The sequence below is a fragment of the Homalodisca vitripennis genome, chromosome 1 (assembly GCF_021130785.1).
Source record: "Homalodisca vitripennis isolate AUS2020 chromosome 1, UT_GWSS_2.1, whole genome shotgun sequence".
Classification (NCBI taxonomy): Eukaryota; Metazoa; Arthropoda; class Insecta; order Hemiptera; family Cicadellidae; genus Homalodisca; species Homalodisca vitripennis.
Window position 1 is genome coordinate 80,293,683 of NC_060207.1, and position 19,233 is coordinate 80,312,915.

A 19,233-nucleotide genomic window follows, 5' to 3' on the forward strand; every position below is an offset into this window, starting at 1 on the left:
ATTACTGCCCATTAATCACAACATCCTCAACACCGCAGGGTAAGGATTTATGAAGCTTCCCTCATAGCCGTCAAGTTATTTCCTCCATTTTCCAGTTTTGTTGCACAACCCGCCAGATCGCTGTCTGCGCTGCGCCGCACAGTTTCCCAACACGATTGACGAGTGGAGTCGGCTGTCAGCACTGTCAGAGCTGCACTGTGATGACGTGTGTGCGCCGACTACACGTGAGCGTGCTGAAATCAGCTGTTAGTTGAACAGTGGTTGTAACTTGTATTGTTGCCGTTCTAACTGTTATTGCCCACCAACAAAGGGTTGTGTTGCAATTGCCACTGTATTACCAGCTGCTGTTTCCCGCCACCGCAGCCGTCGTCGCCGGCCAATACTTATTTTATATGTTCGAATCTTTCCAATTAATAAGATTACTTCAAGAAACTTTCATATGGGAGGAAGGAAAAGATCTTCTCTTCTGGCTTTTTAATGAATAAAATGATCGTGTACACAACGTAAACAATTCTGTATTTCTTTATTCTGCTAAGTACATACGTAATTAAAAATAATGGTGCTATACCCAAAATTAAATAGAGAAAAAGTTAAGTAACTCTTAGATAGCTCGAATCCAAGTAATTGATGTATTTACTATGTAATATCTGGTTGCGGAACCTAGATGATAAGGCACAAAACATAGAGAAAACAGCAGAAGCAATGTCAATGGTTTTTATAGTTTCTTGAAACAATTCTTCTTATGGGAAAAAATTATCAAATAATTATTAAACTTAAAAACAATTTTTTGGAGGCCTAAATTCGCCAGTCAATGAAATCATCCAAAATTCTCCATTAAGACAGACTATAATGCAATGACCTTGAGATATCTCCTTTAAGCACAATTTTAAAAGTAAAAAACTTTTAAACCCTTAATGTTGATTGCAGAGTCATGGGAAATGCCTCTTTTTAAAGTAAATTCTATTAATGTTGGAGTAGTTAAATGTAAAATTTCAAAAATGTTTGACTTTTTTCTCTCTCTTTATAAAAGCGTTTGGGTATTAAGTAAATCTTTATGATAAGACATCACCCATAAATAAGTCTATGGCCACAGATAAGATCGTAAAAGTTTTTGAGGTTTAATTGTTTTTTGGCGGGATAGAAAACACTCAGACCTGTAAAAGGACACAAACTGCCAAAAGCTAAAATTTATCCACTTTTTATTCTACCAGACTGTATTTAAAACAACTACTGAAATGACTCATTTCCCTCCTGGAAACTTTGTAATTAAAATATAATTTTAACTTTGAGGCCAATCAGGGTCACATTATTGAAGAAATGTGTGACTAATCGTCCAAGATACCAAGTTCCATTGTCTATGCAAAGGCAGGGGCGGGGTTCAGGACCACGTGGTCCCCAGGACAGTCAGCGAGGTTCTAGAACCTCGGCCTCAACAGACAGATAGGGCGGTGGCGAAACATTTCTTCACCCGGGGCTCCGCAATGTGGTTACTTAACCCTCCCACACCCAGAGCCAGAGCTCGCTACCATGGTGCGACTGACCAGCCGCGTCATGCAGCACGTCATTCTTGCTCTCTACCATTCGTCAAACGCTATGAGGAATTTGCATTCTTATGCAAATATAATAAATAAATCAGCGTTTTCCTCTTACGCCCTCAATCGGCAAAAATATGTGAAAATGGTCGTTATCCAACTTTCTGATTTTAATGTTTTTAACTTTTCTTCAGAGTTATTTAAAAGTTCAACTAATTTGTTACTGTTTTGTTAAATACTGTTGAGTTAAAGGTGGTATAATTGCTTTTTTGTTTTTTTTTAACTCTTCCAGGACCTAGAATAACCATAGAAACATAACTACGTGTGAATTACTAGAGACTAGTACCTCTTTAATTTATTACTAGTACAGTATTATTATTATTATAGATAGTCAATTCCATTGATGGTTTAAATTCGTTCGCTCGGACTTTCTCGTTTTACGTAGCCTACTCCACAAATCATAGACTCATGAAAATTTCAGTTTGAAACACCTTTTTAGCTCTGATGGGATTTAAATTGTGTTTAAAAAACCACAATTACAAATGTGTTGTGAGTCAACTTTTATGGTCTGGATAATGTTTAACTATTTAATAAAAGTAATGAGAATAAAATTCCATTTTTTATAATCTTGCAAATAATTGATTTTAGATCTGTTGTTCAATAGACTATAGTTTGTCCAATTATTTAGTTAAAAAGCCTTGCAATAATAAATTAAAACCAATATGTTTCAAAAGTTTTTCTTATAAATTATATACCGATTCATAAATGCTATTCCCTTGATGATATTTCAGCTGGAAAATGTCAGATTTATCGAAAGCTAATATATAGATAACAATTTCAGCAGAAAAGGTATAAGAAATTATATAAGTTAAATATAATTTGTTATATAACTTAAATATAAGTCATATAAATTACAACCAACTCGTATATAAGTTAAATACACTATGATATACACAGCACTAAAACGACATTTATAGAACCAAGTTTGAGTTGTTATTTTCTGAATTCTAGCAAAACAATTAAAAATTTTAGATGATTGTTTCCCTGTAGAGTATTATCTAACTGAGTAGAAAACTTGAAGGTTAGTTACACTAATTGATACCCCAATTTTCTAGGTACTATAATTTTAAAAAATATATATAAAAAAACACCTAAAACACCTAAACACGAACCACCCTAACTTAAAACAAACAGCTGTGATAACGTCTCTCAATAATAATTCAAGTGACTTGATATGTAATAGGTAAACTAAACCTATGTGGGGAGATTCAAATTTGTTCCTCTATTACTTGTGCTAGAGGAAGTAGCCCGTAATGCTGCAGACAGACACGTCTGGTCTGGATTCCTAGCATTTACATTGAGAAAGGAATTCATGAATGTAAGTTTGCAGGGATGGATTTATTCTTAGTAGAGTCCTTAGATTGTGGGATCGCACTGCTAATCTGTCTAAAGTCTCCTCAGTACGACCTGACGCCCTCCGTCCTGGACCTAGCACATCTGGTACCGTTCTGCGACCACAGTGCACGCTCGCAATCCAATAATTTCGGCTGCATTGTCCTGCTCAGCGCACTGGGCCGCGTGCACCCATTGTCTTCAACTACAATGGCAATGTTGTCATACCGTGAATGGCTGGCGACCGTCGACTCGCGTCAGGTCTTTCATTCATTTGTATCATCGTCTTCCCTCCTTCCTCTCATCCATCAGAAGCATCTCGTCTGTCCGTCTAGTTTTATCTGACATTGTTCTCAGCTGATAAAATTGCTCTATTAACTTTATTCTGTTGTATCAGAGGAATTTAAATTTTAGGTGTTTTTATTGCGATGATGGCGTTAGGTTGTTGGGTTGCCTATGTTAAAAATAAAGCATGATGCAATTCCTAATATTCCATCATATCTCCTAACTTTGTTGTTTACCACCGGAAATCTATTTGTGAGTAATCTATATTAGAGTAAGATAGCCACAGCTAACAAACGGTGACTTTCCGTCACAATCATTGATTGTTTACGCATTTTCTGAATACAATATTTGGAAATATTGTATTATATAAGCGATATTAGGAAATACTAATAATAATCCTACTACATTTCACAGCCAGATTAACAGATTTCGAGGTTTTCCTCTCTCATTAGTTTCTTTCAAGTTTCTCTGCATTATAGATAATCTAAAGAATGTTTTACGAACAATCATCCCAAATGTTGCCATCAGTAGAGAGTTCTATGTTTGAATTTCGAAGCTCTCAAAATCTATTTCAAACACGAAGAGTGGTCTTTTATACTATCAAACTTTTTCTGACCATACTTTCAAAATTATGTATAATATATACAATAATTATTTTGTGTAAAGCATACATTGTTACACTTGTAGTTATTGAAAGCCTAACATAAAGTTCAGATTTTTATATACACACGTTACGTTGTTGCCTGAAACAATTAGGATCAGGGCGGAGGGGGGATACTACACACTGTTCTAATTTTATCTTACAACCTGTTTTACAGAGTTTTCAGAAATTTCACTTCAGTAAAATGCCGTGCTCTCTAATAGTCCCTGTTGAAAAGTCAATCTGCAATTATTCCGCAATGAAGACAAGGTGCCGGATGCCGTTAGGAGGCGAGGGAAGAAGGTTTTGTTCCTGGATAATTAAATGGCTCCCAAGACGGAATGGTGATGCCAGTGCTGAGGTAGCCCGGTTTCCACGCAACAATGGGCCATCAGCCGCTTCACACCGTGGCCCTCTCATTCACGGCTCTTATCACTGGCCGGCCGGAGAGAGGCTGTACCTTGGCGATCGCGCTCTCTGGATCGGGCGACCGTAAAACGTGTTAATGAACAATTTCTCCGGTGAGATTCTTTGTAACCAGACATTAACTTCAAAATTACACACATCGGAAATTTAAATTAGAATATCAGACGACTCCATGGTATTCGTGATGTCATACATAACTGTAGTTACAAAATTCAAAAAACTTCAAATCATCAATTTACTGCGCTTAAAATTTGAATCCAGTTTGACTAAAGAAAGCAATATGAAAGTAACCGTCTAGAAAGCGAATATATCTTCTCAAGCGAACATTGTACTTAAGTTGTACTTTATAACATTATTTAACAAAGGTTAAATAATGGTTAAATATATGGTTCATTTTACTTAGGTTATACTTTGTTACATTATTTAACAAAGGTTTGCAGAAAAGACAAAATACCCCAAAATTGTCAAATTCAGTTATTTACCACCGAATCTTAAACCTGTTTTATGGACAAATAACGATCTTAAGTACTCAAATAGTTATGGAAACCAAGAAAAAGTTTATGAATGTTTGAAGAACATTATAAATTATTTTTTACAATGTCTCCGTGTGTGAACTGGGACACCAAACCGATAACGAACGAAAATAGTTCCTCGAGATAATGTCTATCAGGTAACAGTATAAAATTCTACAAGATATGGTCAAAATGCCTGAGTGAGCAGAAGTATAAGTTTTCATTTTCATTCATGATTATATAGAAAAGGTTAGACTTCCAAGCCCGGTTGACCAGTTGCAAGTATGTTTATAGCGATATAACATTTTATAGTTTCACTGATAACGGGTTAAACTGGTTCTTAGTAGTTGCTAATAATGCAAAATAATGTATTACATCGTTTTAGTTTTGAATATCCATTTCGAAAAGTTTATGATCTGAGGCCACCAAACAGAATTTGATACTTACATCCTGTATATTACACTTACACTTACACTTTAAACTTCTACTAGTACAACAGTATGTTAGAGTAAATCCTTATCTGCTCTAGGTTCTGTGTATGTATGGATTATTCATTTAGAACTTAACGAAACTGTCATTTTGTTTAAAAGTTCGGATTTGAGTTTCTTTTCAATGGAAATATACGTATTTGTAATACAATATTGGGCCTTACTACTTGTAGAAAGATCTTTGTTGATGATTGTCGGAAACATTTTTGGATTCTGAACCCAATAATGGCTCATAAATTTGGATTATTCATTTTAAACCATTACCCATAATACAATAAAAGTGTTAATACGACAAAATCAATTAACAGTGGTTTAGTACGACTTGTTTGCTCTGTTCTTCATATCACATCGTTTGGTTGACTGACTGACGCCTGTAACGAATTCCACCACCCAACCTCATCTCCATAAGTCACGCATACATTGACACCAGAGCTAATACCGGCTACGGTTTAGCCTACTAATTAATCTCCTAGGTGTATGTAAACCTTCATAGTTCGCTAGTGCTAGACGAGTGTTTCCTGCGTTGTTGTGCTACAATCTCACTGGCCACGGCTATATAAATATGGAAGCGACTCGACGCGAGTGATGTCGCAAGATAAGTCATCGGAAGAGACCGGAAGCGTGCGTTATAGCGCAGGAAGCTCGCCATTACGCCCTCAAGGTGAAATCCATCAAGTCTCCAGCATAAAAAGGGACTCTTACGAATAACGAAATAATAATGATTACCGCGGCCGACGCTTGTTGTCCCCGTGATGTCACTGCGGGGCGTGGGTCAGCGCCTCGCGTTGCCGAAACGAGCTGACAAATTGTTGGATTGGCGTGGGAAACCGTTTGGCCCTGAAAGGAAAACTTCCCATGATTCGGAAAAAACAGACGAGTTAATGAACGGTCAATTCGGCAACCAAGACTTTGCAAACAGTCTAAAGAAAACTAATATAAGTGTAACGATAGATAATTACTATAAAGAATGGTCCCTTGTTTCCTAAAATACAAACTGCAGATTTTCCCACAAAAGTTCATTTCCTTTCGAATTGTCACATAAGAAGGTTAATACAACACTGAAGCAGTTCAACGTTAACAAAGGCGATGGCTGTGGTCTGCAGAGATGCAACGAACGTTATGCCACAGCCACTCATGTGGCAAGTGCGTAGCCCGTTGTGAAAGTGGCCAAGTATCTGATTAAAACTAAGTGTTTCAAAAGTACCACGTGGACACTATCATTGTAATATCTATAGGATATAGGTAGATAAAGAAAGCCATGCCAACTTTATAATGTCGAGTAGATGACTAACAAAGCTTTAAGGGCTGCTTGGTATCAGGTTGTCTATGTATCTACCACGTGTGTGAACTAAGCAAATTGAAATTTGGGTTAGAATTATGGGTACCAATGCCCTTCCTGTAATTCTTTTCTTTTGTAATCGGTTTTCATTTCTCCAGCGTTTCATGTTTATTGTATTTTTCTTATCGCTCAAATGTGTGTAATAAGGTGAACAGAAATAAATGGAGCGGACTAGTTTGATCATTACGTTGGTCAGCTCGCCGATAGACCGCCAATAAAGTTGTGGCACGCTTGACCATTTACTAAGAATCAAGTATTAAAGCCATGTAGGGACGCATTAATGATATGGTAAGAGTAATCAAATGGCCAGTACAGATAGGCAAAGCGGTGCGCAGTGTTTGTATGTGATAAGGCGGCGCGGCGCGGCGCGGCGTAATGTTGACAGATCCCGTCATCAGGTCAGTCACTCTGAGATAATAGCCGCAAGTTCAGCATACTGACGCGTGCTGGCTCCCTCACATCTCATGATACTTGCTGAGGCTGCTCGACCTCAGCTGCGACCTCGGTGTGGCGACACGTTTCATTTCTACCAACATTATCCACTTAGTTTGCTTTAGGCATTTATACAATTTTGAGGTTTTCTCGCATGAAAACGTGGCCATACCATACTGAATAAGTGCATATTCCATTTGGATAATATTCGTATTGGATAAATAGTCCATCACTGTCCTTACAAATTCTGTAAGAACTAATAAAATCGTGACATACCCATTTCACTCGACCATTAAGTATACACAAACCTTTGATGGCGAGATTTCCTGATGTTCTACGGGAACCAGTTAAACTAATGACCTCTTCCCTTATGCCTGAGACAAGGTCATTACTCCAGTGCCATGTTAAACCACGAAAATACAGAAGTCCTACTTATAATTTTAATTAAAATTACATTTCACCAAACATACCACTTATTAAAATAATACGGTGTACTTATGATATTAACTCTATGCATATGAGTATGTAGAAAATTAACTGGGTTCTGTTCCATCGTATCTTAAATGTGTTACTTTCAATATATATTGAAAGTATTTATATCTCAGAAGTAGCTAATATTACAATATCAGCTATTTTAGTCGTTGTGTAGATAATCACATAGAATTGGACATTATTCATAAATATTAATCTGCCACCTCTCATACTTTTATGAATTTTCTGTGATTACAAAATTAAAATGTAATGAAATGCAATACGAATAAAATAATAGCAGAAGTTTATTTGGATCTGTTTGACCCTAGCAAAATTGCGTAGGCCTACTTACCTTTTTTGGTAAAATAAAAGTAATTTTACAAGGTATATAAATGTATAGTACGTTTATTTACTTTCTGAAATCATTAATGAATTGAAAAGTTGATGAGTTATGAAAGGCTTGTTTAGTTACTGTAATTTGAATATTTCATAAGGCATTTTTCAAAAACCTTTGTAGTATGCCAATTGTCAGTGTTATACCACTGATTTTAACAACACAAATAAATACAAAATTTAACACCTGTTGAATTTAATATTCTTCTTGTGTATTGTTCCAAATGGTCCGTAAATAGTGAATTATTCACTATTTTTCACGTTTGGACGGTGGTCTAGCAGACAGAGGGACCCGTGGTGGGCAGATGATCCACAGATAATCCGTCGTACGAACAGTGGCTCTCGCCTTATTTCCAATCCTTGATTGATGCCCGATGCATTTTTCTCCGCAGTGACAAGGGGATCTCTGTTGAGATGAGATCTCCTGTAAGCCGGTACTACCGTGCAGGTGTCCGCAGGGTGGGGTCTTGGCGCCCCCGCTGTTCGATCCGTATTGATGGTTCTCGTCTCCCGTGGGCGAGCGCATCTCGGCCCGGGCCCGTCATTAACCACACATCACGTTACATATAACACCCTGGACCGGTGGTCGGTTGAGATGTCTGATAGCGCATTCGTACTGATGCTAAGGTAAGTACACTGAACAACAAGAATTGGCGCAGTAGAATGGCTTGTTCCAGAAGTGGCCTTCACACGCAAACTATATAATACTTCATATTTAAATCGTATGACAAGGGTACACTTTTACCAATAACTGAATTAGATCAAGTTGTAGAGTTAGTTCATTTCCTATTTAAAAAATCAAATACAAATCTAAATTTTGGCTCAAGAATGTAAAATTATCATGGTTTCCTTATGTGGTTTTTTCATGGTATGGAAAGCCTTAAGAGACAGCTTTCATGGAATCACTGCATCAATCAACATATTTGAAGAACTATCAGAGTGGGCGTAAGTGATCTCAAATACTTAAATTCGATCAGAATGTATCTTAAATACAGAGTTCAATGCTTATATGGTATGGATCTGCGTAGGTAAATTGATACTTTAGTTTAAAAGTTAATTATCCATAGGCTTGGTAAAAACGACTAAGGATGAAATTCCGTTTGAAGGCATTTTCAGTGAGGACCGCTACCTATTAAGAATAATAAAAGAAACTGTATTAATTATCTCATATTGTAACCGCAACTAAAGAGATAAGGACTACTAGTATATGTAAGTATATAATGAGAAAAATGTTTTTAGAACACTCTAAAACATACATTTAGTAAATTTAGGATTTTTATTGTCGATTTAGGACATACTTGTTTGCTTATTATAATCCATTCAATCATTTATAGAGGTTTGCTTCAACATTTTCTAAACACCTTGCGCCTTTAACATGTTTAAGAAATGAAGTCAATTATCCTACCCCATGATGTATGAGAATTGGTTTAAATCTTTCCATAAACTCAAGTTCTATTACACTATTGGTACATTATTGAGCTTAAGATTTTATTGAAATTAGTGCGAAGGGTCATCGTAGAACATCAAATGGTGCATTTCCAACATTCCTTAGATAGTAAAATGCAAGGAAAAGGGTAACCTGCTCAGGAGTTTGAACTAGTGCCTTTATTGGAGCAAAAAACTATGAGTCACGGGTCAAATGCTGTGTGAGTTAGATAACAATATTAAGAGGTCGGCATTGTTACTTCAAAAACCTGGTACTCTAACCAAAGAACTAGTGCCTAAGGCGAATCGGTCTGATGCCACTAATCTTGTGTAGACGAAAATGTTTTGTAAAAATAATTTTTGTATTTCATATTTTATAGATAATATCTTAAAAACTTCTTGTTAGTACACTATTATCACTCGGTGAATCTTAGCTGTGAGCTCGGTGAACACCAGTCTGATGTATCTTAGACATAGTGATGTATATGTTTCCTGATTTTCTACTTAGAGACAGAGATCTTAAATCCATATTTAATTAACAGTAACTAATGTCTATTCAATGAGGCTGCACGAGTCGTATTTTGAATTAATTTCAGTGTACGCTATGGATATCTGCTGATAAGCTATTAAATATTAAATAATCATAATTTCTTAAGAACTCTTTTGGTAATTAACAGAACTATAAGAGTAACACAAATAACGTATTAATGTTCTCCAACGATTTATCCAAAACAAATAATTATATAAAACGTTTCCTAACCAGATGAGTCAAGATTGATAAGATATACTGTAACATGGCACGTACATAGACCATAAAAACAGTACCACTTATTGCTGATGTCATAACTTATCGCAATAACGCAGTACGTGATAGGAAAAAACTGTTGTTAAAGTTTAATTAAGTTAAAGAGTAATTTTTTAAAGAAAAATGTGAGAAGCATCGTATTACAATAGAATTTAATCTAGATAATGGCAGCTGATACTGTCTCTCAATAATGTAGTAATTTAACAGCAGATATTTTGAGACCAGGTAGAATTTCATATTGTGGCATCTACATTGTAAGAGTCATGTACTTGGTGAATTTTGGGTTCCAGCTGTACATAGTCATGGGCTGTTTAGATTTTTATTCTTATAGATGATAGAGGAAATTATAAATGTTTTGTCAATACAAAGATAAATTTGTATTCTGGATAAGCATTAGACTTATGTTGCATATAAGTTGCAACATATTTGCTTTATATGCATCTAAGTTACAACTTCATAACAACATATATGCATATAAAGTTGTTATGTCGATGAGCCGCTCACGGAGCTAAGAGAGTTATAATGACAATGTTGGTACAAATATTGCATTTTTGCTGCTGACAGATAGTAAACTAGTTCCGTCAAACCGGACTGCGACAATGTCGCAAGGACCACGACTGCAGCTAGCAACTTGCAGCTTGCAGTTTGCAGCTTACAGCTTGCACCACCGCGATCCGCTACAGCTAATGGGTCCCATTGTCTCATCTCATGGTCAAGGTCCTATCTTCTTCAGCTTCAGGTGACACATGAAGCTGCAGGAATGTCAATCAAAGATAAATACATTCTTGCAGCACCAGTAAACATCGAGGACATAAACGACAACCATGTGACCATTTGTTCTAATTCATGTATCTATCAGTAGTTTACACCTGTTTAGATGAACGTGCACTTTTATAACCTGCAGAGTTCCATATTAAAATAAAGTACTATTTGCTTGTTTCATAGATAAAATGTTACAACAAATATTCTAAGAAAATGGAACATGCAGTTCAGTCATTCTGTATTAAGAAACATCATGCATGGATGACCAAAGGCGAAAAGATGCAAAAACATTTCTTTCATTTGTTGTTTGAAGCTTGTTTTTTTTATAAACTAAATACAAATAAAAATTGGAAATATATGGTTTTGTCGTATAATTTGTAACATTTTTCACTATCAGAGCCACCTATAAAGTATAGGTGGCTATTGTTGTTTGAACAACAATAGTTTAAATTAGATTTGCGTATTGAATGACAACTCATTGTCTGTTCGAATTTGAGGATCCGTTTTATTAGTTGGTAATCATTTCATCAAAATCTTAAATGCTCGTTTTGAAAGAACTTTGCTTCTATACTAAAACAAACATGGTATCAGATAAGAATATGTGATTAACTGAGATTTAAAATAGTTGGACCTCAAATGAAATGAAAGTGACGTAAGTTAATCAAAATTATGAGTATAGTTCTTTACATTATTTCTGTAGCAGTTAAATAAACAATTCAATGTATTACAGCTTTTGAATTATACTTGTATTGAGATTTGCAGGCTTTAGTATATGTTTTTCTATATAATAATCTATATCATGGCAAAAATTTGAATAAATTCGTTATAGCACATTTTACACCTTCATATCATTTACTGCAAAAATACATTTTTCTCACCATATATACACACACACACACACACACACACACATATATTTCTATTTAAATAAAAATATAGTAAGTTTTAAAATATTATTTTAAAAAGTGTAGTAGTTCCCAGGGAAAACTTATTAAATAATTTCCCAGTCATTTTTCGTACTGTAACAATAATTATGCGTTTATCATGACCATTTAAACATTACACCTAACACTAGAAACAAGTCAATAAACAGTAATTCATGGATACATTGTTTTTCATTCAGCAACTAAAAAAAGAAGCATTACCATGTAGATATTCAACACTATTGAGAAATGTTACAATTATAGTATTTGCAGAAAGTATTATTGTTTCTTCCCATACTTTTAATAGAGTAATTTTGCTGTTGTGTACTCAAGATAGATCTTTTTTAAACAAACGGCCATACCCATATGCAATTTAGATATAAAGGTTTAAATACAAATCAAGGATAGTGTTGAGTGAATGGTTTTCGGATTAGTTTACTAATTCATATTATAGATGGATGATAGTAGTCGATAGTGTAAACTATAATAGTTTACATAATAATAGTTACGATGATAATTAAATAATGAAAATAATACACAATTAAATTTATTATTAAAATAATATAGCTATTCATTCAGTAGCCTTAGGTAAAGGATTAAATTAAAGAAACTATATAAATTCAAAGTTTGCTCTTCATTTAATATTATTTTAACTGTACAGATAACGATTAAGATTTCTTGAATTTATTTAACAATCTTAGCTCCACGAAAAGATTCGTCGTAATGATATTTACACTTACAGTAGAGTAACATAGATGCATGGGGCTGTTGATAACAAAGTGTTAATAACAAAGTTAAGTTGGCCTGCTTAAATATTAGAGAAAAACCCCTTTCTGTTGGAGGATCCCCTGCGAACAGATAAGAGCCGGAGTGCCCCAGTGACAGCAGAGTCATGAATAAAAGACAGAGTAGATGATTGGTCTGTGATGAAACACGATTCTCGGAACTAGTTGATGGTAAAGTTGACCTTGGCGAGCTATAGGCGACCTTCAGGTCACGTGACTTAGGTATTGCTTGCTCCTTTGATGACAGCGTTACAGAATGTCCCTTCACCTCCTGGACGACGGAGAGTTGTCACAGAACGGAACAGCCAGGACTGTAACTGGACCAGTCAATAATTGGAGAGGCCCCGGAGTGGCTGCAAACTAGATTTTTTGAAACCCAGCGGGAAAGTGCGATAAATTATTAATATCGCTATAATGAGTTGATAATGGGTGATTAATTAAGACGGCCGTGACTGCAAGATTTATATCTCTATTCGTCAAGGCATTTCAGTCATAAAGGAAGTGCATACTAATGCTTGTTCATCAAGGTTTAGTAGAAAATGTCCGTACCGTAGTGAGTACGGGTTGTTGCTGTCGATCTCGTGTTGACATTCGAAGGAGGGAAAATCTGTTGCTGTTCATAATCTCTAAAACACTTTTTGAGTAGTTTTAAGACTGTGGCTTTAAAAGTGATTTAAGTCTGTTTATTTCTTGAATGTGAAAGCTTTTTACAACTCTATTATTCTTCTAAATTGCACACATTTGCTTTTTAAATCATCTTAGATGTGTTGTTTGAACCGGAAGTAAAACACCGTATTAAATGGTACTCAATCTCATACTACACAAAACTTAATTAACATTTTATTCTACCTTACTTAGGATCATACATACGTTTATCGCATACCAAGTGCCAATTCCATGGAGATGTACTTTCTTGATGTCGTCAATATCAGTGTACTAACATAGAATAGCCGTTACCATCCGGGTGTGATGCTGTCACGGAATACCTGTTATTAATTACTTCCATGCGGTACCCAATTCGGTTGTCATTACAAGTACAATTTGAACTATGATTTCAGATTCCACTTGAGTATAGTGTCTAAAACCTTATTTTAAGAACAATACCGTAACAAGTAGTACATCCTAACCTTGCTATAAAAATTACATACGTTTATATTAATGTATATCAGTAAATTATTTACTTATCAGTAATTTTGTATAAAATACGATTAATTTAAAATAAAAAATTAAATTAGTAACAAATATACAAAAGACTAAAGAAATTCGGCTCACCTTCATATAAACTGTATTGCACTTGGTTTAAAAGTTGTGTTATTGTAACTCCAAAAACCGATTTACTTTAAATTGGCATTTGCCGAACACATTGTATACGTAGATCTCGTAACTTCTTGAATCGATCCTTGCTGAGGTCCTAAAGAATAGGTTGACCTCCCCGATTCAATGATGACATCCAAGCGTGTACAATAAGAGGTGACCGATGTCTTGTAAAACAGCATGTAAAGTGTAGGGTACTGAGGGTGACCAGTGGACCGTACCGCACGCTAGACTCCTGCGCCGCGCTTCCTCCACGCTCCCGCCTTTGTTGGAGGTCATGCGAGCAGAGACAGTGTCCTTACCGAAAGTCAACAAAGAAGAAGTCCTTGTATGATTGATTCAGTTGTTTTAATCGATGGATGCTATTTTATATTCTAATTTGAGTCATGGACGTTATTCGGTTTGACAAGTCGGCGGGTGTAACATATTTGCAATGTATTTATTCTTTTTTTTATTTATAGATAGTATCTCAGTACAATTTTACGATAACAACACTCAGTAAAACATTAATATACAAATACAAAATTAATAATAATTAATAATGTCTCATGGTTTTTAATTCATTATTTTAGTTTTTTTAATTTATTTAGGTACCTGTTTAGTACTTTACTTTACAGTACTTTTTGAAGACGATAACCTCCAATTAAATATAAATTTATTCAGATATTGATCGTCATATTTTAAAGTTTTTGTATTTTTATTATTTAAGGAGTAAATCCGATGTGGGTTATACAGCCTTACCGTAGGAATAACGAGTTATAAGTTTATACGTTTTAATCGCTCCATATTTTCTATTTTGTCTTACTTTAACAATAACGTTGCTTCCCATATTATACTTACAATTTCATGGTATGATTTTAGTTATTCATCTTAAACTATGTTAGATACATTATTAATATAACAACGACAAGTATCTACAACAAGGTTATCGACAGGTTTCAACGTTTTTGTGTGAACCGTATAATAGAACAATTATACAATTGAAGTATCAGTAGTGTGTATCTCTTCTATTGAAAACTTTGGTTATTTCGTATATGACTTTTAGTTTGGTATTGCCATCTGCACAGTCAGCATAACGTTACAATGTATCTCTACCATGCATCACTTGCATTGAGATTCTCTGGTTCTTGCAGGATGATGGATACCTACCCGAAGTCCGAGATGTTGGGGCAGGCCGCCATGGGGTCTCCGCAACCCGTCAACCACTACACGGTGTCACCCTCACCGTCCAATTCGCCCTCTCTGCTGTACAACTCCCACCTGTACAGTCCGCGGCACTACTACATGCAGGAAGACATGGTGCCAGTGTCCCAGATGCTACCAGGAGTCCACCGGCTCCAGGGGGATGACATGGGCTGGCTGAGCGGCTCCCATTACCCTCAACATCACCTGGATACAGGAGTCACCATGGGGACCAAGATGTCGCCCGCCCAACAACAGAAGCAGGCCAAGGAGCAGCGCATCAGGCGGCCGATGAACGCATTCATGGTGTGGGCCAAGGTAGAGCGCAAGAAGCTGGCCGACGAGAACCCAGACCTCCACAACGCCGACCTCAGCAAGATGTTGGGTGAGTCTCTTTCACAATAAACATCACTAACAATGGAGTCTTTCTAAACATCATTGTCGGCCCAACCAAACAAAATTTATGTTTAAAAATGCTCACACCACCTCCTTGAGCGATAGTTACTGATACATCTCCATAAATAGATATACAACTCATTGTTTTACCAGTTCTTCTATAAATACCTTGAGGTCTCTTAAACTCCTTAAATGGCTCCTTTAAAGTGCCTTCAGTATTTTATCCTCTTCTTAATATTTTTTTAAATTTTGCTTCTTATGTTACACACCATTATAAGTACCGAACATAAAAACTTTTCGTAAAACAGCATATCATTATTATTTAAAACTTTAACCTGACCACATTTTTCTTGGTGCTTGACATCGTTCATGATTTTTGTGTTTACGGAACTCGAACGGAACAACGAATTTATCATATTTGAAGAGTTATAAACGGCTATAAGTATTGTTTCATTTTGATACTGTCATTCTAAATACGTGTAAATCAAGTTTGTGCCACCCCAAACAATGAAACCAAATACAGTATAGAGATATCATATTAGAATATCGAATAAAAGTAATTTCAGAAATACTCACATGAGCTGCCAGAATAAAATAATAGAAAAGGCTAGAATTTACCACTTCAAAAAAATTTGCAAAGCCATTGATTGATTTCTCATCGGTAGTATTCTGAAAGAAATAGCCACTAAGCAAAACTTAGTTTCCATATAAAAATAAGCAATGTTAAATTTTCATTCATAAAGTATAAACTAAATATATCTTTAACATACTGTGACTAAAGTCTGAATACCATGAACAAGTTCTGATTCGATCTTAAAGATGTGCATTATATTTTCTTATTTATAAGTAGCACTCTCTACCTTATTTGTAACTAACCGTAGCACTCTCTAACTAACCAGTAGTCTGTACTAAGTAGATCCCTGTATTAAGTATTAGTGAAGTATTCTTATAGAGCAGTGAACACGGTGACAAGCCATTCAGCGAGTAAGGGCTGCAGTTTTTGCGAACCTCTCTTACGCCGAGTCAGTGACCGGGGCCCGTCTTGCCGCGCACTGGCTGTAGAACAGTTTACGAGTCTTCCGTAGTTAAATTATCGAACGTTTTCTCTGGAAACACATTGTTGCGGCGTCGTAAAGCCAGGCGCCGTATAAGGCCCCCCCTCACCACCACGCCGTCCCGCCAACGCAAACGCGCTGCGCCGTCTCTGCCATGAGATCCTAGGCATTTTGTTTCAGGTCACGCTGACTGCTGACTGTTTGATTAATTGTTGTGACGAGCATATTACTCTTTGGCTAGTCACTTGAAATATGGATGCCGATGCTACCTACAATGTGTTTATCGGTGCCTTAAGTGAAGAGAGTTTCACTTTCTCGCGATCGTTACTACTAGAGAGGCCTAATGCGATGTTTTTATATTGTTTTATTACAGATTTTCGGTTTGTTTTATCATACACGACAATAACAAAAAAACTGTTTTGCGGTGTGCTCTTCAACAATGTTGTGACCATCAATAAAAAGTAAATAGGAAGAAAAGGTATTAGAGCATTATTGAATCACCCCAATAAGATTAACATCCCCATCCCCTCACCCATTTAACGATCACCATATTGTTCAGGTAGTTACATTGTACTTGATCAAAGATTTGAATGTTGGTTGAAGAGTTACTCCAATACATTATTGATACTATTGTAATCTGCACACATTTATTACAATAGTGCGACCAGTTTGACTCGTGTTTCCCAATTCGATAAACGCAATATTGTATCAGAGTGGATTCTTAAAAATAACAAGATCAAATCAATAAAATAATACGATTATTGTTAAATACTTTATTTAGATTTAATAGGAAGACTAGCTTCAGTATTTACCGAACAGTTATTCATGTAATATGAGTACTTCATTTCTCGTTTAGTATGATAATAAATTATAATACAGGTCACTCTGCAGTAAATGGGTTACCGATAAAGTATAGGCCTTTACCTTGGTAATTTATAATAATATATACATTTGTAAGAGTTTCATACTAGTATTAACAGACTTCATATTTCAAAACTGTCATGATAACGTATACGATTATTCTTCATGTAGATATTAAATACCTTTGAATTGTTAATAGAATTTTTCTATGGAGATGTATAGGCCTATTCTATGAACAATTAGCTACTCCATACCATTATTATTTACTGTTGCTTAAGTTTTAATCCTAATTCATTAAGCGTTGTGATTTTTAACACTTAAGATACCTATTTAAAATTATCAAATTTTTAATTTAAGGAAGCCAGCATCCCTAGCTCATGTTTAGTTCATGTCTACGTCATGCACGTGTGTACATTTAGAGATAACATTTTGCACGTCGTATTTCACGCGTTTTCCGGTGTGCACTTTAATGCCCAAAGCTGCTTAGTGTTAACAACGATCGACTTGTCAGTTTTACAAATAAAGTATATATCAAATTACAATGTATATTAAAAGAGCCATAACATAATACCATAAAATTGTAAACCAACATTAATCTAAAATTTAAAAAAAAATGTAATTGTAATACTGTTCATCAATAAACACTCAGATATCCACTGGCTGTCATAATCACAGGATACAACAAGAAGTGTAATTAACACTGTATTAAAAAGACACACACACACACACACACACACACACACACACACACACACACACACACACACACACACACACACACACACACACACACACACACACACACACACACACACACACACACACACACACACACACACACACACACACACACACACACACACACACACACACACACACACACATACACATACATACACGCACATGTATGTGTTACATTATATATATATATATATATATATATATATATATATTAATACACATTGAATAAAAAAGTACTCGATCCGCTGAGACTCGCATCCGGATCTCTCACTTGCCGGGTGAGTGTGCTTCACTACACCACAGAGCCCTTACTTTTTATAATTCTATTATTTTGTATTTGGCCATTTCTGTCACATATGTGCTTAAATAACCAAATTATCATATAATCGTAAAACCTGTCAAACAACTTTAATTTCATTAAATTTGTATAAATAGTAATAGCCTAATTTAATATCAATACACGTTGAATCACATAAAGTACTTGCTCCGCGGGTCTCTCTCTTGCCGGGTGAGGTCGGGGCGTTCTTAATTTTCGAAACTAGGTTTACATATCTTGCGGAAATAAACTTTACAGACAAACTTCTAGTGACAATACAAGATGACTAAATTATGAATTGTGATGGACTGACAATAAATTGGCCTGTCAAAACCTAACTTCACCTAACTTCCAATATCTTTGTCAAAATAACGTCGCATTTGACATGTTATATACAAGTATAGTTCTGTCGACCTTTTACTGTACCGACACTCCCCCTCATTCTGTTTTATAAGATCTTCGCACAGGACAATGGCCTATGAGAACATGCTAAATAAGGCTTTAAAGAAGTCCGCCCTCTCCTTTTCCTTGAGGCTTAATATAAAAATTGGTCACATTCCAAAATGATTTTTGCGAAACACTGTAGCAGCTTACCTAAGCTTGGTTCCTCATTGGTCAACGTTTCGCTAAACAAGAAATATGCCAACCCTCCCAACCCGAGTCTCCTGCGCTCTACAGTCGCTGACGTGTTGCTAATGCACTTCTCCGTTGTACTGTCGTAAACTGCAGCTATTAGAGTCCGCAGCGAAGGCCGAACA

The 19,233-nt window shown here is 35.8% G+C and overlaps 1 protein-coding gene across 1 annotated transcript in view; it reads left to right on the forward strand.

Moving 5' to 3' along the window:
• Positions 1-19,233, forward strand: part of LOC124365430 (putative transcription factor SOX-15) — a 166,053-nt gene that overhangs the window by 16,078 nt on the left and 130,742 nt on the right. Inside the window, 1 exon segment of the mRNA XM_046821412.1 lies at positions 15,058-15,491. Within this exon segment, the coding sequence (XP_046677368.1) occupies positions 15,058-15,491 (434 nt within the window).